This window comes from Sus scrofa, chromosome 1, assembly GCF_054392235.1.
Source record: "Sus scrofa isolate SSC_HxYL_T2T_F1_AM1 chromosome 1, Sscrofa_HxYL_maternal_Yorkshire_Landrace_v2.0, whole genome shotgun sequence".
Lineage (NCBI taxonomy): Eukaryota > Metazoa > Chordata > Mammalia > Artiodactyla > Suidae > Sus > Sus scrofa.
This window is the reverse complement of record NC_139383.1, coordinates 257,115,047-257,137,410: the sequence shown is the minus strand read 5'-3', so window position 1 is coordinate 257,137,410 and position 22,364 is coordinate 257,115,047. Positions and strand designations below refer to the sequence as shown.

General features: G+C 41.9%; 2 protein-coding genes across 13 annotated transcripts in view; one reads left to right on the top strand and one right to left on the bottom strand.

Annotated features, from left to right (window-relative positions):
- Positions 1-20,934, bottom strand: part of TMEM38B (transmembrane protein 38B) — a 774,558-nt gene extending 753,624 nt beyond the window's left edge. The window contains exon 1 of the mRNA XM_085019025.1: positions 20,881-20,934. The gene's annotated coding sequence lies outside the window, so the exon portion shown is untranslated. The remainder of the gene's footprint in view (positions 1-20,880) is intronic.
- Positions 1-22,364, top strand: part of ABCA1 (ATP binding cassette subfamily A member 1) — a 134,413-nt gene that overhangs the window by 2,563 nt on the left and 109,486 nt on the right. For all 12 annotated transcript variants that reach the window (XR_014837410.1, XR_014837398.1, XR_014837417.1 and 9 more), the window contains 1 exon segment: positions 18,458-18,626. Coding sequence is in view for 8 of the 12 variants with exons in the window: in XM_085011830.1 (XP_084867956.1) it covers positions 18,561-18,626 (66 nt within the window). In the remaining 4 variants the exon portion in view is untranslated.

Sequence of the window (22,364 nt, the reverse complement as noted above, 5' to 3'; positions counted from 1 at the left end):
TGTTTTCAACCTCTGCTCTAGGAAGTCTTAATGCTTATATTATTAAAAATGAATAAAACCAAATGAAACTCAGCCAGGCTGCTTTTTCTTATCTTCCATAATATTTACCTTATATGGAGAGAAGTTGGAATATTTTTCCACTAAAAAAATTTTTTAGGGCTCTTCCTTTCCATAAATCAAGTTGCTTATGCTATATTTGTAGTGATTTTAAATTGCCAATATCTTTGCTCTTTCAGTTTTCAGCTCCTAAAATAATTATGTAGTCATTGTCTTAGACTCCAATTATGGACCTTTTGAGAATTTAGAAAGTACCAGTAGATATGTGTTTTCTTGCATTTCTAAAGTACTCTCAAATCCACATATATTTTTATTTACTATCTGATATTAAAGAAATAATGCAAATATAATGCTTGTTTTGGTCAATTACCTGGGTGTCAGATTTTAAAGATCTTTCTGAAAATTTGTTTTAACTGTTTTGGGTGAGGATCTACACTAAAACTGAAACCTTCTTCATACCCGCATGTGGAAATAATCATATGTGCCAAAGTTGTTGCAATATTTGTTTAATAGACACTGTTAAATAGCACTTTGTGCCACTTACTATTCCAGATGCTTTTCAAATACTAATTTAATCTTTACAATGAACTGATTTAGTATCCCTATTTTGTAGACTAAAAAACAGAGATGTTAACTAACAAGTGTCTGGCGACACACTTTGCAAGTGTCAGAGCTAAGATTTTTTTTTTTTTTTTTTTTTTTTGTCTTTTTGCCATTTCTTGGCCCACTCCTGCGGCATATGGAGGTTCCCAGGCTAGGGGTCTAATCGGAGTTGTAGCTGCTGGCCTACACCATAGCTCATGGCAACACCAGATCCTTAACCCACTAAGCAAGGCCAGGGATCAAACCCACAACGTCATGGTTCTTAGTCGGATTCGTTAACCACTGAGCCATGATGGCAACTCCCAGAGCTAAGATTTAAACCCAACCCTGAATCTCAGAGTTCTTTGACTCCTACACTAAGCAGTGAGGTGGTATGATTTCAGCTGCTGTGAGCAGAGGACATTCTGAGGATGCTCCCTGTTCTGGTATATTCATCTGCTCTGGTTCTTATCAGAATCTACAGCCTGTATCAGTTTCCCTTGTTGCTCTGAGTGGGCCAGCCAAATTCTCTTCAGCTTGTTGGGACATTGATTGTGTAGGGATTGCAACACCATGGGAAGGACAGATGATAAAATTTACTCAACACTAATTCTTTACTTGGTTTAAAATGAAAGATTTGCTTTTGTTTTAGTCAAATATTTGTGAGTAGGTCTGTGATGATCTTGAAATGTTTTCTTGTGTGATAAATAGAAAATGGAGTGACAGGATTTGGCTGTAAAAGTATGAGGAACAAAAGAAAAGGGGAAGAAAACTGTGAGTTGAGCTGTCAATCCTAACTTCGATGAGTTTTTAAAAAATTGGTTATAATACAATATGATGTGTACTTGTTCTATTCCTGATTATGCTGTGGACCTTCTGAAATAAGCTAGTTCTGTTAGTGCCATTACTGTCCAGGCATCAAATTTAGCCTTTTCTTAAGGCATATTTCTCTGAAAGTAAATAGTTTTAAAGTCGGCTTTATAAATGTGAAATTGGATGGGAATCCCTTTTGCTTACTAAATTGATGTAGCCCATCTGAAATAGACTCTTAGGAAACATTTCTTCTTGGTAAAAAATTACATTTACTGTTGATTTACTGTATGTTGGAAGTTGTTTTAAGCATTGGACACGTTATAATTCAGTTCATTCTCACGAGAACCAGATGAGATGAGCTGTATTATCTTCATTTTACAGATGGGAAAACTGAGGTATAGACAGACTAAGTAGCCTACCAAGTAAGCAGTGGAACTGAGATTGCACCACAGGCAGTTTGGTTTCCATGAATTTACCAATACCGGGTAAGGACTTCACGAAGGAATCAAAGGTTAATAAATGAAATACTAGTAAAAGGCAAAGAGTGAGTCTTGGTTTTCATTTGGATAGTTCCACCTGAAAATAGTTTACTGGATAGGTAGCCAGCATAAGTGTGGTGTTAGAGGTGCATTTTAGAAATATTTGAAGGCAGAGGGAAAAAATCTTGTTTTGTGAAAATACTTTCAAATGGAGCCTCAACTGTACATTCTGTTGAGATGATAAACTGTATTACAGCAAAGAGCATTTACTCTGAGGCACATCAGATATGGTTCCTAAAACAAAATAAAGTTTGAGGTCCTGTCTTTTTCCATTTTGAGAATCTATTTTAAGATCTGATTTAAATGCCATTCTTCTCATTAGCTTGCCTGGATTCACACCTTCCTGCCAACACTGAGTTAAAATTAATTATCCTCCTCTTTTTTGCTCCCATAGGATTGGATCACAGTCCTATTCATGTCATGTGTTGAATTGTTTTGTTGTTGTTGTTATAGTTAACATTTATTTGTCTTCCTCTGGAAGGTATGCTTCTCCAGGAGGAAGTCTTTGATTCATTCTTCTGGTCCTTAATTCACCCTCCTTGATATAGAAGGGGATTCAGTAAGTGCTGACTTGAACAAGTCAAAGAGAATGGGAAACTACGTTTGTTCCCTAAATTCTAGAAGATGAATTAAAATAGTGGGATAATCATAGAAAACCTTTAGGAATAGAAGTATATGAGAATAGTTGAGGTTAGGTTTATGATAGATTGAGAAATATTAGTATGTACTTAAATTAGTTAAGACTAGCTTTCTTTTTGTATAGTAGACAATTCTGACTCCATTCAGTTTCATTTCTCTTTTTGAGGAAGCCTTGATTTGAGAAAATGCTGTAGCCTGTGATGTTTCACATTAAAGTACATTTATTTGCACATTAATTCATTTTTTTAACATGAGATAGTTCAGTAAGTAATTGAGAATTTAAATACTTAAAACCCCCCAAACAACCTTTTATGTATAGGATCTAGTCTTTTCTTTCATTCTTTGTGTCTCTCTGTGTGTAAGTATTTGTTTGGAACTGAAACGTTTTCTATGCCAAATCCAACTTCCAAGAAGCATTTGAAAGTCAAAGCATTTTTTTTTTTTTTTTTTTTTTTTTGGCTAGTCCTGAAGTTCAAGATGTTTTATAATAGGAGGACACTTCTAGGAAGAAGTTTGTATATATAAACCAACTAGTGGTTGTTGTTTATTGGAAGAGGATTTTTTGACTACATGGAGAATGTGATAAAAGCTATGGATTCTCGCTTCAGAAAAAAAAATAAACACAGGCATGTACACTCCAAATTTTATGTATAATTACATATAATTTGACATGTAATTATGTTCTACATATAATTTCAGAAAACCCACTTCCTTAGCCATGTAACCCTGGGCAAGTCACCTTACTTTTCTGAGATTTAGTTTCTTCGTTGATGAAATGAAAGAAGCTGAGTACATGGCTTTTAAAGAGCCCTTCAAGCTTTTATATCCTCTAACTCTAGGTCTGTATTTAGGAAAAAGGATGCGTCTTTGATTGGAACTGCCCAGAGCAATGTTTTGAGTGACAGGCTCAGCATTGTGCAACAGAGCTGTGGATTTGGAGAGGTAGAGTGGAAACACCCAGAGAATGCTTAAGAGAGTTTTGATGAGTGACGAAGGGAAGAAGATGATGGGAGGAGAAGAAGATAGAAGAGAGAAGCTTTTGGAATTGCTTATTTATTTGCATTACATGGACAAAGACTTGAATCATAGAACCAAAAGGGGAGTTTCATCTGACATGCAAAGGAAAGAGGGGTTAGTTTATCTCACTACATTTCAGTGGAACAAACATGGATTTAGCGAGACACAGTGAGACATTTGTCTCATTTCCAACTCACCATCTGGAGAAGCTATCTAAAATGAAATGTTCATTTGGAATCTCCACTCTGGATGTCTCCATTTTGGGTGTAGGTTTTGCTTCTTGTATTGCAAACCTGTTAAGCCAATAAATATATGGTGGGGGAAAAAAAAAAGCTAACTGACTTTTAAGACTCATTCATCCTCTGAGAAAGGATGAGATGTGGACTAACTTTATAAAGTATTCTAAATATCTCAGAAGACTTTCACTCAGGGTAGTAGGTGGGCAAGACACAAAGTTTTCAAAGCATTGCCCTGAGTTTGTTGTTTCGGAGGTCATAATAGATTAGGACTAGAAGGAAGAAAGAAGAGGGGAAAAGGAGCAAGAGGATTCAGGATTGAGGTGGGCATGGGAAGGAACTGCTAAGAAGTTGTTGGCTTTCATATCCCCATTTACAATTGCTTTGCAAAATTTCTGTAGAATGCCAGGTCGGGAATAATTGTTTTTTGCCAGGAGTCAAGCTGAGCTTGTTTTCTTGAGGAAACAAGTCCCCAAGGGGATGCCAGCTTGAATTCGATTGGATCTGGTATTTAGATGATCTAGGCTTGACATAAAGTCAACACTGATAGAAGTGGCAGCTTTCCATGGAAAGGCAGAGAGAATGTAAAGGCCTGGACTAATGAGTTTAGATTGATCTGTAGACTTTTCTCCTCTCCTGATGCAGGGCCTTGGGATGTAAGTGACAGTTAACCTTAGCTGGAGTGATTTCTGGGACTGGAAAAAAAAGGGAAGAGGAAGACATAATTGTGTGTGTGTGTGTATCTGTCTGTTGTTAAGGTACCAAAAAATACCATTAAACTGAAATACATTTCTTCAGCAAATATTTTTCAAACACCATGTAATGTTCTAGGTGCTAAACAAATATCAAAAGACTTTAAGGGCCTGGCACCGCAATAGTCTTTAACTTGGTGTTCAAGGCTCTTCGAAATAAGACTGACCATTTTGATAGCTTTCTCCTGGATTTTAAGAGGCATGCACTGCACCTGGTTTTCTCACCGATGAGTAGCATGTAGTCTGGCTCAGCAGTTATTTGTTAACTTGTTCTCTCTCTACAAGGTTTCCCTCTTTTCCCTGATTTTTCTTGAAGAACCCCTTCCTGCTGTTTTTTGGCTCCTTGTCATTTCGGAATCTCACATCCATCCTTTTGCACTGTACCCTCTACTCTTATTCCTCACTGACTGAAATTTTACTCACAGATTCTGGGTAGATGTGCACGTGTGGGCTCATTCTCCTGTCCATTACCTCACTTACTCCTCACTGTAACTCTGAAGCAGGCAGAATGTAAGCCACTCATTATTTCAGTTGACTCACATTTTTATAATCATCAGTACATCTACTTTTTTTTTTTAGTGTTTCTATTATTTTTTTTTAATTTATTTTCCTTTTTTTTTTGTCTTTTTGCTATTTCTTGGACTGCTCCCGCAGCATATGGAGGTTCCCAGGCTAGGGGTCGAATTGGAGCTGTAGCCACCGGCCTACGCCAGAGCCACAGCAATGCGGGATCCAAGCCGAGTCTGCAACCTACACCACAGCTCACGGCAACGCCGGATCATTAACCCACTGAGCAAGGGCAGGGACCGAACCCAAAACCTCATGGTTCCTAGTCGGATTCGTTAACCACTGCACCACGATGGGAACTCCTCCTCTTTTTTTTTTTATTTTCCCACTGTACAGCAAGGGGATCAAGTTATCCTTACATGTATATATATATATTTTTTCCTCACCCTTTGTTCTGTTGCAACATGAGTATCTAGATATAGTTCTCAATGCTACTCAGCAGGATCTCCTTGTAAATCTATTCTAAGTTGTGTCTGATAACCCCAAGCTCCTGATCCCTCCCAATCCCTCCCTCTCCCATCAGGCAGCCACAAGTCTATTTTCCAAGTCCATGATTTTCTTTTCTGTGGAGATGTTCATTTGTGCTGGATGTTAGATTCCAGTTATAAGTGATATCATATGGTGTTTGTCTTTGTCTTTCTGGCTGATTTCACTCAGTATGAGATTCTCTAGTTCCATCCATGTTGCTGCAAAATGGCATTATGTCCTTTTTTATGGCTGAGTAGTATTCCATTGTGTATATATACCACATCTTCCTAATCCAGTCATCTGTTGATGGACATTTGGGTTGTTTCCATGTCCTGGCTATTGTGAATAGAGTACATCTACTTTAAAATGTTAACCTTATATTGGTTCTCTAAATTGAAAATGAATACCAATTTTCTCAAATAAAAGATCACTTTCATGTAACCAGGTCACTTTGCTGTACAGCAGAAATTGACAGAACTTTGTAAATCAACTATAATTTAACAATTTAAAAAAACCCCAAAACTTTTTAAAATAAAAAAAAATCACTTTAAAAACAAGGAGAATAAAAACCAATTAATTTTTAAATAGCCTACCTATAAAATAAACTTGCTTTCTAAAGGTGCTGACTCTGAGACTTGCTCTCACTATGTTAAAAAAAAAGGGAAATTAAGCACATGTTGAAGATAAGACCAAACACAAAATTTCTCCTTAATGAATACGGTTTTTATAAAGGAGGCTAAAGAAGTGCTGAAAAGAACAACATTTTCTTATGGTGTGATTGAGTGTTTAATACTGTGCCTGTCCATCCCCTGAAATCCTCTAAATGGAATTTAAGTACTGCTTAAGTTCGTTTTGTGTAACTTTCCTACATTTGGGGAAATACTGAGGCTGCCCCATTTTTCAGTTGGTGCACCCGATACAGAGTCTCGTTAAATAATGTGTTTATGTTTCACCTATTTCAATAATGGCAGAGCTGGGGATTCAAACTGGAGTCTGAAACCCAAGCTCCAGGCAGTTTTCTTAGACTCGGAAGATATACTCCAGTCTGTTGACCATAAAGGCTTGTTTTCTGTTCTGTGGCTCAAAGTGATAGAATGGCATCTATCACTCTCTGGCTGTCATCAACTGGAACTAAAAATCTTAGCTTCTTGCTTGTTTAATCCAGACTTCTCACTACTATACCAGAATTTAAAGTACTGTTCACAGTATTTAGGAGAGAAAAAGCAATTGCGTCTATACGTCTATCCTTTCAACTTACAGTGGACACTGGATCTTTGAATAATTGATCAGTCTCATTTATTCTGTCTCTTGGTCCATTTTGAATCTTAATGGCTTTTTCAACTGGATTTTTTTTTTTCCTCTCAGAGAAAATTGTTCTTTGGTTATAAGTTTGAATCAGAAGGAAACCTCCACAGAAATCCTGAAGGTTGAGTCTTTCCTGGGTACCATTTCCTTTATGCAAAAGTACAAAACTGTGTGCTAATTTTAGCCTTTTAGGATTGTGATTAAAGATAGTTTTTGTTTTTGTTTTTTACTTTAATGATTGTGTTAATTAAAGGACTTTGAGAGCCTTTGGTTCAGTAGTGTTTATCCAGTTGTCCATCTGTTGCAGGATTTGCAAATTTAGTGGAATTAGTGCCATTTTTCAGTTTCCAACTCCAGTCCCATTTCACATGATCACGGAGTGACTTTCTCCTTGGCTATCTGATACTTGGTTCCCGTGGTCTCCATTGAGGGGAGGGGATGTGGCCTTGGAGGCTGCAGAGACCAGCAGGGTTCTCTGTCCTCAGGTAGAACTCCGCTGGGGACTCTGTTCACCCAGTGTAAACATTTAGCCCTTGGTGATTGTGAGATGAGAATGTGTGCATTTTAAATGCCACTGTAAACTGCATTTGAAAGAAGAGGCTAGTAGAATGTCCACCCAATAGTTTAGTTTCATCTTTCCTAGAGCACTTTTTTATCTGGCACATAAAATGATTGGTAAAAAGATCTTAATGAGAATGGCACTTTCTAGAAGGAATACTCAGAATAATGATATTGTAATAATACAGATTGAGTTCCTCTGGGAGGATCCACCTAGACCTCAAATAATGGAGTTCATGGCATTTTTTTTTTTTTTTAAGAGCCAACATCCTTTTTTACCCCAGAATCATAAGTATGTGAAATTAAAATTGTGATCTTATTCCTCCTTAATTCAGCAAGACAGCCAGCAAAGAGGTTTATTTTGGTTGTTAGAGAGAAGTTCAGTTATGAAGTTGGGGGGGGCAGGGCTTAGACCTTGTGCCTCTGCACCTTCCCTGGAGCCCTGACTACCTGGTCAGCTGGTCCTTGCCGGGCTGCAGGGACAGAAGCATCTCAGACACATGACATGTGCCTGCACTGCCTTAAGCAGCTGGCTGGTGAAAGAAAGAGGATGTTCTCAAGAAGGTTGCTGGGTTTGGTCATATACTTCCCTGAACTAGAACTGGAAGAGATCCTAGAGATGAGATAACTTGTTTGGGCAAAAGTAAAAGGAATTAAGTGTTGAGGTGGAAAAATTGTATCCAGGTGTTGCTATGCTTTGTTGAGTGAGTTCTTGACTTGAGCCTGTAGGTTTAGAGTCAAGGCTCCTGACCAATGCTGACAGTCATGTATTTGTGTTGCGTCCCTAAGGGTGGTATTCTTGTTGGTTGGCATGTTTACCGGGGCTCGAGCCTCAGGCTGGTAAACTACAGTCTCCTTTGCTTGCTCACGTGAAATCAATGAAAATGAATGTCCTTCCCAACAAATGAGAGCAGCTTTGAGGAAAACCAAATCAAATACACTTTCATTTAATTTGTTTCTTTGAGCATAGCTGGAAATTTTGTCATGTTTTTGAGCTACCTGAACCTGTACTTTCAGTGACATTTCTGATTTGTTCCTGTAGTGAACCTGCTTTTACTAATTTTCCTCATCCCTGAGGTCTGATTTGAGAGGCCTTCATTCCACAAATGTTTATGATTACCGAGGTGTCCTGAGCCCTGGGCTCAGTGTTGTGGAGGATAGTAAGATGCTGCCACTCAGATTTAGCAGGGACTGCCTGAGCAGCTGGCACACTGGAGAAGGGGCTAGGGAAAGCCAAAGACATGGAGGAATTGTTGCAAATAGGTAATTGACCTGGAGGCTGGAGGAAGTGGGCTGGAGAGGAAAACTGAGCCAGGAGCTGGAGACATGGAGAACGGGATGGTGCCTGCATGGAACAGAGGAGCGGACGGCCCCCAGTGTGGGAGAAGAGTGTAAGAGGGTGGTAGGGGCCCTAAAAGGGAGGTTTTTGGCAAAATGATGGTAGAAGTGGCACCAGGATACCAGTGTAACTCTTTCCCATCTCCCGCTGAGCTGGGCACTGCAGAAAGCTCTAATGTGTTCTGGAAAGGCTTTGTGGGGGGAATAGTACTATTCCGTCTGTGGACAAAGAAGGGAGAAGAGAGATTCTTTAACATTCTGCCTGCTTGGTGCCCCACCCTTGATGAATGCTTGCTTTACTCTGTGAAGTCAGCAGCACTAATCATTATAAGAGCTGCCGTTTACTGGATACTTAACTTTGTTCCAGGAACTGGCCAAATGTTTTATATTCATTATTAGTTCTCTTTTATGGAGAGAATCCAGGACTCAGATTCCTTTAGGGTCCCAGAGCTGGTGGGTAGCAGAGTCAGAATTCAAACTCTGCTTTCTCTGACTCCAGAACCTCCCTTCTGTCTCCTGGGCCAGTTAATTCAAGAAAATCAGAGTTATGTTGTGAGCCTCATGGGAAGCCCAAGAAAATCAGAGTTAAAGAACGTCTGAGGGATTTTGCTACAGGGCGCATAGGCCCACAGGAAGGGGAAGGCAGTGGAGGGATTTGGGTTTGTCTGTCCCCAAGTCCTTTGAGCACTTCTATAAAAATAAACTTTTTAGGCTGGGAGAAGGTTGAACATCTGAAGATGTTGACTCTTCGGAGATGTAAACCAAACAAAATGGTTTTTGCTCGTCCAGGCAGTAAGCCTTGTATCCTAAAATTCTCTTGGAAAACCCTCCTCCAACAAGACGGAACATTATCCAGTTAAGTTTGTCAGCAGATAAAGGATTGCTCATGGAGACTGGCTTCCTTGTTTTTCTGTATAACTCAGGGTTTGTGTTCTTGGATAGTTCCTCCCCTGCAGGTACCTCTTACTTTGACATTATGATTGTGGTTGAGAAAATTTGTTTTTGTTTTTGTTTTTTTCTATGACGTGTGATATTGACAAGTATTTCATTTCTAGGGGAAAAGTTCCTTTTTCCTATATGCTATATACCCGCTAACAGGGAAAAAGCAAATAGCTGATTTGTTTACTGAAGTCTTTCTTTGACGTTTGCTTTCTGTTTGTTTAGTGGAAATTAGCAGTGGAAGAAGGGCCATCTCTAATATCTCGTCAGAGTTTCTCCATAATTCTACAACGATGAAACAAGGGTACAGGACAGATTTGCTTTCAGAAACCCTGGCTCTTGTCAGTTTTACACGTCCTGAGATTGTTTCAGATGGTAGCAACTGTGGAACATTGAGAGCGATAAGAGGATCTTTGGTTCTCCAAATATCAGTGAAATGATGGAAATAGGTTTAAAACTTTTAAATCTTTTTAAAAATAGAATTGTTGACAGCATGAGGAATTATGCTTCTTAGAAGCTTATTCTAGATTTGTACAATATTCATGTACCTTGTCTATCTGTCAGGTTTTTTTTTTTTTAGAGCCACACCCACGGCATATGGAAGTTCCCAGGCTAGGGGTCAAATCGGAGCTGCAGCCAATAGCCGGCACCAGGGCCACAGCAACGCAGGATCTGAGCCACGTCTGCGACCTACGCCACAGCTCACGGCAATGCCAGATCCTTAACCCACTGAGCAAGGCCAGGGATCGAACCCGCAACCTCATGGTTCCTAGTCGGATTTGTTTCTGCTGCGCCACGATGGAAACTCCCTACCTTTCAGTTTTTATGTATTCATGCCATAACCCTCCTTTTGAAAATTAGGTATTAGCAAATACCTTTGTTCAGGAAATTAAATATGTATCCCAGGGTGAAAGAAGAATGCATAGTTATCTATACACTTATTGTTACTAATAATCAAGGAAGTACAATACATTTGGTACTTTAAAAAAATTCTCTTGAGTTACAGGGAATTTTACATACAGTTCTACAGTTAATATTGATAAAATTTATTGGATCTATATATTTTTAAGTAGGTATTGTGATAGCAGAACCTTTCTAGAATGATGGGAATCTTCTAGAATGATAAAAACCTTCTAGAATGATAGAAATCGTTTGGAATGATAGAATGGCTTCCTTTTAACCTTGATCTTTATCTTGGAGGGTTTCTAACATCTTTTTTTTTTCCTCCTTAAACTTGAGTATTAAAATGTTATGGTTTAAATAGGAACATAATTTCAGGGGTTGCTGAGTACTAGGGCCCATGGCCTTTCTGCAGGCCTCTAAGGGTCTAATGGTGACTAAGGACAGTTTCACTGAGTTTGTGGGTCTGCAGTGTAGTTGGGGAGTGCAAGGGGATAGAATATAAAGATTGGCATGAATGAACTTGCAGGTAGAGTGCTCAGTGGCATCTGGAGGCCAGAAAGGAAACTGAGGCAGTCAAATTAATTTCAGGCCTAATAAAGCTGATGGGTCAGCCTGGGAGAGATCACGGGGCAACTCCAAATCCCCCCCTTTCACCATGACAGCCATACCCTGTCTTCAGTCATGGGTGCAGTGAACCTGTTCCAGCCTGGTTTTCTGGCTGTCAGTAACCTCACTTTGCCCTGACTCTGGCCACTGGTCTAGAGACAGATGGTCAGAGAGGCAGTTAAAGAATAGTCCTTTTCTAAAGCAAGCGTGCTCTGCCTGGTGGGCTTACAGGTTTCACATCCTCATTCTACAGGATCGTCTACATCCTCTGGAGATGAGATGCATCAGCACCTATGATTCTTGCCTTTGCATCCACGTTTCATGAAGAAGCCACTGGTTGAGTTTTAGTGCCATCACCTTTACAGTTCCTGTGGGATGTAGTCAAGTCCTGTTTTAAATCCACCCCCTGCTTTGTAGGTTACCGGCTAGCTATTTATTGAGATAAGACATCCAGAAACAGTTTCCTCAGGAGAGTGTGTGATAGCCGTTGTCACAGATTTCAGTTTCTATCTCACTTCTGGTAACTATGTGGAAATTTGTGTGCAGAACAAACACACATATTTATTTATCTGTCTTTTTATTTAAAATTTAGGGAAATAGCTGTCACAAAACCACTGTTTTCAAAGGGTGAAAATCAGTTGCTGACTGCATATTCTGGGTATATGAACTATGTGGGTAGAATTCATAGAAATGTGTTCAGAATAACAAACATAATTGTGTAGGAGGAATATAGTAGTGGGAAAGTGGGAACAGTCGTTGACAGAATTATTTCTCAAGAAACCTAAGGGCCTGCTGTAACTCTTGAGGGTGAGTCTGGGCAAGCCACTTGCTTTGGGGGGCCCTTTTCTCTCTAAGTTTGGGGTGTGGTGAGTGCAGGTCTTCAAAGCTGCAATGAACTCTTTCTATCAGCCAGAAGATGGCCTTGTACAAGGTTGTCCTCTTTTGCCAAGAAGGGCCAACCTCTCTGCTCCAATGAGAAATGGTGGCTGTGTGCACCCTACCACCACACAAGGAGTAGGGCCTGTCCTTTCTGGAAGTGGCCCCAGATAAGGGCTTGAATCCCACCTTTAGATGGAAGCCCAGCCTCAGAGTGTCCTTGCAGGAAGGAAAAAGACCAACCAACCCTTTGTTACGGTACAAACTATGAGTTTCTGGTAGCAGCGCAAACATTTGTTGTTTTTTCCTTACTGCAGTTCCATAGATAGGGCTAATGCTTTACAAGGGTAGAAGGCAGTTTGGGAAGTAGTTCCTGGTTTCCTTTTGACTTCATCATGTGGGGAAAAAACCCTCTCACCTTATCTTTTTAGTTTGTCTTCCTCTTCCTTTCTCCTCCTTTCTTTTTTAAATTTCTTACCTCTCTTTGAAATTTACATGTGACGGTCAAAGGGGCCAAATGCTTTAGTGAGGAAGAGGGTTGGGGGCAGTGGGGGCAATATTGATTGGGCTGGTCGTTACTTCCTTGGCACCAGGTGGGAACCTGTATTTTTTCTTTTGCCAGCATCACTGACTCTGGCATTTAAGGTTTTGGTTTAGGGAACAGTTAGAAGAATTCACAATCCCAGGTGTCACCTGGTGACCTTTTTGCCAGTGGCATATGGCCCACTCTCATTAAACTTTCTAAAGAAGGGAGTTCCCCACCCCTAATTACTTTCTGCCTCCTTATTCTGCTTTATTTTTCTTCACTACTGCTATTAGCCACTGCCTTAACAACACACTATTGTTTGTCTGTGTTCCATCTCCTTGTTAGAATAGAAGTTCCATGAGAGCAGGTACTTGGCCTCTTTTGTCCATGGCTGAATCTCCATTCTCTAGAGCAGCACCTTTGCGTCATAGGCACTCAGCAAATATTTGCTGTCGTTAATGGGAGCCTTGCAGAGTTAAGGCTGCAGTTGTTTGTGGAGTGATCAGGGGTGAAGATTTTATTCACTGTTTACCTTCCTAGAGAATCACATTATAATCAGTCTTTTCATGATGCAGTTCTTAGGTCTTCCAAGGCGTGTTTTTTTTTTTTTTTTTTTTTTTTTTTGTCTTTTTGCCATTTCTTGGGCCGCTCCCGTGGCATATGGAGGTTCCCAGGCTAGGGGTTGAATCAGAGCTGTAGCCGCCGGCCTACGCCAGAGCCACAGCGATCTGAGCCGTGTCTGTGACCTATACCATAGCTCATGGCAACTTGGGATCCTTAACCCACTGAGCAAGGCCAGGGATTGAACCCACAACTTCATGGTTCCTAGTCAGATTCATTAACCGCTGAGCCACATCGGGAACTCCTTCCAAGGGGTGTTTTAACTTGTGGAGTATTTTTTTTTTTTAAGTATCACCCGTGGCATGTGGAAATTCCCAGGCCAGGGATCAAACCCATGCCACAGCAGTAACCTAAGCTACCACAGTCACAACACCATATCTTCCATCTGCAGAGGCACCAGGGAACTCCTAGAGTATGTTAATTATTATCGTAGAGCACAAATTTTTTTTGAGGGAGGAGGTCAATTTATTAATGTATAATTTACATACAGTTAAATTTAGTCTTTTATGTGTACAGTTTGATGAGCTTTAATAAATGTGAATAGTTGTATAACCACTACCACAGTCATGATGTGGAATATTTCCGTCATTCAATGCTCTTTCCAGGCCGTCTTCCCCCAGCCAATGGCAACCACTGATCTGATTTCTCTACCCATCGTTTCACCTTTCCAGAATGTCATAGGAATAGACTTATACAATGTGTAATATTTTCTGTCTGGCTTATTTCTCTTAGCATAAGCCTTTTTAGATTTACCAATGCTGTTGCCTCTATTCATAGTGTTGTCCTTTTTTTATTTCTGAGTAGTATTCCATTTTAATTTATCCACTAGTTGATGGACATTTGGATTGCTGCCAGTTTGGGCTATTCTGTATAAGACTGCTGTAGACATTCACAAACAAATCTCTGTGTGAACATAGGCTTTCATTTCTTTTGGGACAGGATGGATGGGCTCCATCGTAAGTTTGTACGTAACTTTAGAAGAAAGTGCCAGAGTGTTTTACAAAGTAGCCGTTCCATTTTTCATTCCCACAAGCAGTGTATGAGAACTCCAGTGGCTCCACATACTAATGCTTTTTAATTTAAAATTTTTTAGTACTTCTGGAGAGTATATAGGGGTATCCCATTGCGGTTTTAGTTTGCATTTCTCAGCAACTAATGATCTTTGCTTATTTGAGAAGGCCATGGTTTAGCAGATTGTGGTGTTCTCTAGATGATAATTTTAGAATATCAGTGACATTTGATGTAAAAGCGTCTTTAAAAAATTGGCCAACTGTTTGAAGAGTCATTTCGGTGAGGTCACACTATACAGAAAAGCTGAGAGTATGGAAGGAATGTTAAATGTTGGTAAAGAGTGGTCCACCTGGGTGATGATGCAGAGACCTGGAGAGGGTGCACCCAAGGACTTGCTGTGAAGGGGGTGGAGAGCAGGTGCCATGGCTTCTCTGGCTTTGGGAGGGCCTGCTCCATCCTTAGCCAAACCTGGTGTTTGTGGGAAGCAGACCTAGATTCAATGACATTTTCCCAGATGTCCCAGGAGTCACCTGGGAAGCTCAGCAGTCCTTGTGGTCGTCCCAAGTGTGTAGTGAACACAGAGCGCCCTCACTGGGGACAATTTGCCTGAATCGGTTAATCAAGCTTGAGAAATCAGTTACCACACCACCCCTCCATTCTGAAACCCTATTTCCTATGTCCAACTCACAGTTAATTAATTAAGCAAATATTCCCTGAGGGCTTACTCCATGCCTGATACTGTTTTGTATGCTGTGGAAAACTGCCTTGAAGAAACAGGAGTGGTTCCGAAGGCTCAGTGTGGCAGGAACGATGCGGTGGAAACCAGAGGCTGCCCTGGGTGCGCCAAGCAGAGGCTCCTCACCAATGTCAGTGCAGGGAAGGTGGTCAGGACAGGGTCCTGAGGTTGAGAAAGAGTTGGCCAGTCTGACAGTGCTGGCAGCAGTGGTTTTAGGACCAGGAGCACCCAGGAGGCCCAGTGCTAGGAGAGAGAACAGCCCATTCAGAGCCCAAGGGTAGTCTTCTGGGCCCTGGTTTAGGAGGTAGGAAGTGGTGGAGTCTTGGAGGAGACCAGCAAAACCGAGGTGAGGACTGGACTTTATCTTCAGGGCAGTCAGATGCTGGCCCAGGGTTTTAAGTGGGGGAGTGGCATATTTGGATCTTTGGTTTAGTGGAATAACTTTGGTTGCCCTGTGATAAATGGGGGAGGGGGAGAAGCAGGGAGCCCAGTGAAGTGGCTGGTGTGGTCACCCAGGAACCAGAAGAGAGTGGCTTGTTGACTGGCCATGGTTGTGAAGTAGGACCCTTTCCAGCCAGTAACTGGAAATGTGCACGGGGGCAGAAGTGAGTGTGCTACTAGCTTGGAAACATTGAGAAATTTAGTACAGAATACGGCCTTCTTTTTGTTTTGGTTTGTTTGTTCAATTCCTTGGACAACTGATATAGAAATGTCCCATTGGCTTCAGTTACCTGAGCAGAGGAATTCAGGTATTGCCAAACTCTCCTCTTTGGGTGAAATTGCTCCCAGCAATGGTTTCTGTGTCCTGAGGTAGGAGGAAGGGTCAGGCAGGGGCCTGGGGCTGTGCCAGGGTTGGTGGGGCAGTGGGGCTGGAAGCCTGCCTGTTTGCACCCAGTGAAGCCTGAGCAGGACCCTCTACTGCTGCTCTGGGCCACTTGCTAACTCATCTGCACATCTCCTGGAGGGTCCCCTGGGCTAGGATCCATGTCTGGAGGCCCAGAAACTCTGCTTTAGGAAAATACTCTCCCAGAAGCCTTCTCCTGGCCTTTCTCTTCTTGTGAACATCCTATAGAGGTGTGTCTTGTTTCTTCTGGGATTCTCCATTCGAATTTAGATGATTTGGTGTCCTGGTTTGGGCTTGGGGGTCTCGAGATCTCTAACGTTTGGCCATACTGGTTTCATTCTTCCTCCTCTGCCTCTCCTACCTTGCTGGAAACCCCCGAGGGATTTGCTAGAGATAATGGAGTAGAAAAGAGTGTTTGGACAGGATATAAAACTGTTTCTCCGTTCGAGGGAACCGATAGATCAGAGAAAGAAAAGTGGGGAGAAGGGAACTCATTTCTTTGGCACTAACAGGGTGCCATGTACTTTGTTGGGGACTTGTTTATATTATCTTGTTAGATCCGTTAAATCATGCACGGTAGGTGTTTTCACCCCCATTTTATAATGAGGAAATTGATGCTCAGAGAGCATAAAGCTTTGGCCAAGGGCAGATAATTGGGAAGCTGGGCCTAGTTCCCATCTAGGCTCTCTCTCTGCTAAGTTAATTTTCCTTTTTTAATTACAAACTTGTGTTCCAACCTTCTCATTGTTACCTTGGGGATCTGAAAAGATTCTTACAGCTTCTAAATCAACTAAGTGATTCCTGGAGAGCAGCTTTTGCATGAGAAAAATCTAGCTAATTATTTATCACAGTGTTTCTGGAATGCAAGCCCTGTCCCAGACCATTTTGAGAATAATTTGGGATCACAAGCATGTGTCTCACAATCGAATTCTGGCTCTTAGCACTTGGAGGCCAATTGCTGTCTTTAAACAACAAATTGTAGATGGACACAGCGCTGCCCGTTTAACTATTCTTCTATTTGGAGTGAGAATTTGGGGGAAGGGGGCTGCGTTCATCTAAAGGTTTGCTGAACAAATGACAAAAGAAATAGGTCCTAAGGCTTGACTGTGTCAGAGGAAGTCCTGATTTGTTGGCTTGTCAATGCATGGATTAAAATCCATAGTAGTAGAATCTGTCCTTCTTCTTAGACAGGGCAGGCTCCCTCCATCCTCTTTGCTCCTGTAGGAGTTTTAATCCATGTCCTTGTGAGTTGGGGGCCATGAGGATACAATCCTGCTAGGGGTTGACCTTTGTATCGAGGTTTGATTTGGACTCACAGACTTTTAGTCCAGAACTTGGTTTCATGTCCACAAGTGCTCACTACATTCATTGCTCTTTCTGCTGCTTGTTCCTCGTGCCTGGTATCCCACCCCCACCTCTACTCCACCAGAGGCCACCATGATTAAATGAGCCATTCTAGAGGTGAAGCTAGTTTCTAGTTTCTGCTAAAGGTTCATGACTGTGAAGTGGCAGCAGCTTTAACCTGTATATCCCTCCCTTCTTCCGGTTTTCATTTTCTGCCCTCTTCCACCTTTATTTTTATTATGATGACTTAAGATTATTCCAGCAGTAAATGACAGCCATTGTTGAAGGGGCAGCTGGGACATACAGAAGGTTGTATCCCCAGTTTATGAGAACCTTGCCTCCCCCCAGCCTGGCAAAACAGTCTCCAAAGGAGGCCCCTGTTACACCTGACAAGGAGTAGCCGGGGCCCTGTGCGCAGGTGCAAGTGGAGCAAGCCAGAAGTGTGCATGTATCCGGACAGTGGGAGCTTGTCAGTTTCACAGGAGATGCTCTCCATCTGCCTCAGCTGCCTTGTTTCTCCGCAGGATATTGTTTTCTTTCCACACAGACACACAGCACCAGGCTTGTCCTCATCACCTGGGAGCCAGGTGTCCGTGGCATTTCCTTGGTGTTTACTCACAGTCGTCTAAGACCTGCTGTGGCTTTTCAGATTCAGAAACTGCTTTATCAATGGTGTCATTTATCCCTGGAAAAGCTCAACTTTGTGGCCAGGTGAAAATGTAGTCTGTGGCAAATTTCAAGGAATACTAAGTCACTCCAGGTTGGAGGCAAAGTTTGTAAATGCTGCTGACATCTTCTGAGAGGGGAGGCATTTTCTTAGAGGAAGGAGGCAGGACTCTGGGATTCCAAGTGCCTTTCGAAACCTCAGTGTTTTGCCCACCTAAGGTTGCTTGTCTAGGTCTGCTTTCTTGAGGGCATCTTTCATTCCCAAATGATCACAGTAGTGGAGCTCAAATGATTCGGATTATAACGACTCACTCCCAGGCTGCTGCCAGAAAACCTCCAGAATCCCTGTCTGCTAGACCCCAGGGTTGGAAGTCAGGGACTTGTGCCTTATGGAGAAGCCATCATGAAGCAGACCTGGGTGTTGAGAGCTCAGGTGAGAGGGCTGAGCAACAGCTTTCACCGGAATGTAGCTTTGCAGCAAAAACTGACAGCGCTCTCCCTTGTTATCTTTCAGTTAATGACCAGCCACAGCGCCCCTGCTTGAGCTCTGGCCACTTCCTCCACGGGGCTCCCGAGCGGAGCCACACGCAGGCTGCTGTGGTGCCAGCTGAGGTAACATGGCTTATTGGACTCAACTGAGGTTACTGCTGTGGAAGAACCTCACTTTCAGAAGAAGACAAACAGTAAGCCTGGGTTTCTTTGGGATTCTCTGTGCTTCTTGACTTTGAGTTGCGGGCTGGAGGAGGGGGGGAAGGGGAGTCTTCTTGATTTTCTTAAAGCAATGGATTGAATCTGGCCCCAGTGGACACAGGACTGTGTGTGGGGTCCTGACCCAGCCCCGTTGCCTATCATAGGGGGCAGATTTGCACCCAGGCAGAAATGACAGCTTTGGTTTGTGCTAGCGTCCAGGCCTGAGTTCTGAATTCCAGAATCTGGCACAGAATTGCCCCTGGGCCATCTTACTCTTGCCTTTTGCTGCAGCCGTGGGGGCGCCCAGGCTCTCCGAGAGCACTAATTGTTTGCCCGGTGAGTGGGAAGGAAGTGAGCGTGTGGCCCAGTGCTTAAGGATCACAGATATCTTAGTGTCAGTGTGGACTCTCTCCTTTTAGCTTTGACTGCAAGCCTAGAGGAATATAAAACAGATTTGTAGTATTTCTGAGGAGGGGTCTAAGCTGTTAACTTCTGGATGGGACAACAATCCTTCCAGTAATCCGGAGGTCATCTTTAATGCTCAGGTGGATGGTATTTGCCATGAGAGGGTAAAGGTTATAGGGCCGGGTGATCTTCCCTCAGCCCCAACATCAGCTCTCTGCTTCTCCCTCTCTGAATACTCCTAGAGAGCTTGTCTGGCCTCCTGGGTTTAGCTGCACCTCTCTGAACTTGGCTTCTAAGTTTCTGTTCCCTGCCCTGCCCTGTTTGCTGAATTCTAAGCCTACACCCACATTTAGCTGTCCTCATGAATCTTAACACATCTGTAACCAAAATGATCATCTTTCTTAGACTCAAAGAACTATAAGGGTTCTTGAAGATAATTTCATTCAGTGTTTCTGAAACTAGACTAATGCTTGGCCCTTCTTTAAAAGAACAAAAATATCAAGGTCCCTTTATGGTCACTAAATTTATTTTTTATTGTAATGTTAATTATGTATACATGTGAAACTAGATATAAACTCCTTATTCTTACAGGCTATTATACAGCCATATGACCCATACTAACTTACATGTTAAAAGCAAACAAAATTGCCAAACCAATACAGTTCAGATTAACACTGTTAATGTAGTAAGACAGCTGACACTGTGTAGCTGAAGCTGTATTATAGGTAGCAATGTGACTATAGTAGCAAATGCTCATTCGTTTGAGTTTGGACAGCCTATATTACTATGTGCTAATGATTCAGTTTTCCAATCATTTTTTCCAATGACCTTCATTTGATATCATTTGGTCCAATCTGATCATTCACAAATAGCATCTGCATCGGTGCCTTTCTCATTAGTCTGCCACAATTATATTGATGCTAACACAATCACAAACACAAATATTAACCTAGGCTTGAAATCTTGTGCCAGGACTTGGGTATAAAGTAGGCATTCAGGAGTTTCTGTCGTGGCTTAGGGGTAATGAACCCGACTAGTATCCATGAAGACGTGGGTTCGATCCCTGGCCTCGATCAGTGAGTTAAGGATCTGGCTTTGCTGTGAGCTGTGGTGTAGGTTGCAGGCGTGGATTGGATCTGGTGTTGGTGTGGCTGTGGTGTAGGCTGGCACCTGCGGCTCTGATTGATTTGACCCCTAGCCTGGGAACTTTCATATGCCACAGGTGCGGCCCTAAAAAGACTAAAATAAAATAAAATAAAATGTAAGCATTCAGAAAATCCAGATATGTTCACATTTGTTTAGATGATTATTGAAATGAATGAAAACACAAAATACTAAAAATCCTTACAGAGAACTCATATATAATCCTTTATATATGTATATATATATACACACACACATATTATACACATACATACTAGTTTGAGAAACACTTTTTCAGTCCATCATATTACAGATAGGGAGCTGAATCCCAAGGTCACTAGTGAGAAAGTAGGAACTAGAATCTACATATTCTACCTGTCTTGGTAATAATAATAATAGTAAAATAAAATATTATATAATATATAGTATAATAAAAGCAAACAACTTAGAATGACCTTCCATGTCCTAGGCAATAAAAGTGGGTTGTTAACTGGGCTAATCCCTTTAAGATCCACAAACAACTCTTATATCCTTGTTTTATAACTGGGGAACTTAAAGCACTGAGAGAGTTTAAGTCATTTGTCTGAAGTCTACACTGCTAGTCAGTAGCACTGGTAGGGTTTATTTTATTTTATTTTATTTTTAACAAATGGCTGCACCTGCGGCATATGAAAGTTCCTGAGCCAGGGGTTGAGTCACAGCCACTGTAGAAGCAACGCTGTGTGGTTATGTTGTGAGCCACAAGGGAAGTCCACGTGTAGGGTTTAAATAGAAATAATTTGACACTAGAATTGGTAAATAATTTAAACCACTGGGTCACATTGCTCTTCAGTGGTATCATTAAAGTTTTTGATCTCTGTCTTGCCTTTGCCCCAACCTCCCATGGCTATTTCCAGGTCCTGGTGTTCCCCAAGATTTAAAAGTTCATCTCCTAATCTCATTTCTTAGCTGCTGTGTGATCCAGGTCCCGTGCCTCTTTTCATGGAGGCAGTAGCCCATGTCTTGGGAAACTGCCTCTGTTGTGCTATGTCCATTAGCCAGTGAGTACTGGAAAGAACTATAACACCTTATGATACAAGGTCTAAAGGGTAGTCCAACCCAAACCTGTCATTTTACAGATAAGAACACTGAGGCTCAAAGCAGGGAAGGGATTTCCCCAAGGTCAACCAAGAAATTAGGAGTACAGGGTTCAAAAGCAGGACTTGGGATTGGGCCATCCAGACTGCACCAATCTCTACTAGCCCTGTTGCTCTTGCTTAGTATTGCTTATCTGTTTAAAAAGAGTTAAGATTAGAAAGATAGGCAGGCTTAGTCAAAAGACAATTTTTGGCCTCATAGTTCTTATTGGAGGAAGGAGGGATACAACATCCTGACACAAAAGGGCTTTTCTAGATGATATATCTCCTGCCTGCTAGCTTTTGCTCCTTATCTCCCTTCCTGATTCCTACAGGAAGTGTATTTTGCTGAACCAGAAATTAAGGTGGTTTATTTCAGGTTGCAGATGCTTAGACAGTCAGAGCTGGAAAGATCTGGCCTGCCCCTTGTGCAGCTGATGGGACAGGGGTCCAGGGTAGGTCAGTTGTGTCAGTAGCACCACAACCAATTTCCTGGTGTCTCTGAGGGCATAGGCCCTTTTTAGCAAGCTTTCCTTTATCTGCACAAAAGGTTTAATGCCTAGGGATCTGATGTGCTGGCTATAGCTACTTCTTGACCCACCTGGCTTGGATCTCTAGATATATTGTTTAAACAATGGATCCTGTTTAGGGTTTTGGTACCACTTTGTTAGCTCACATAGTCAGAACCGGCCTTGCACACTAGATAAGGGAAGAAGTTAGCAGCTCCAAGATAGTTCTGGCCCACAGTGTATGGAAAACCATTGCTCAGTTCCCTCCTTCTGAGGTCCTAGATGTACACACTTGGCCCCAGAGCCTGGCATATGGCTTCATACATACTTCCTGACAAGGGTTAAATGTGTTAAGTGAGCCATGAGTTGGCAGATCTCAGGGAGGCTCCCCTGCTACAGAGGCCTTGTGTGCAAGAAGATAGGAATATGTAAAACCTGGGTGCCATGCAGTACACCCCAGAGCAACCACATTGGAAGGTGTCTGTTTGCCCTTTTACCCTGTGTCCTCATTTGCCAGTGAATCCTGGGGACCTCTCTCTTGTGCCCTCATTGTGCAGAC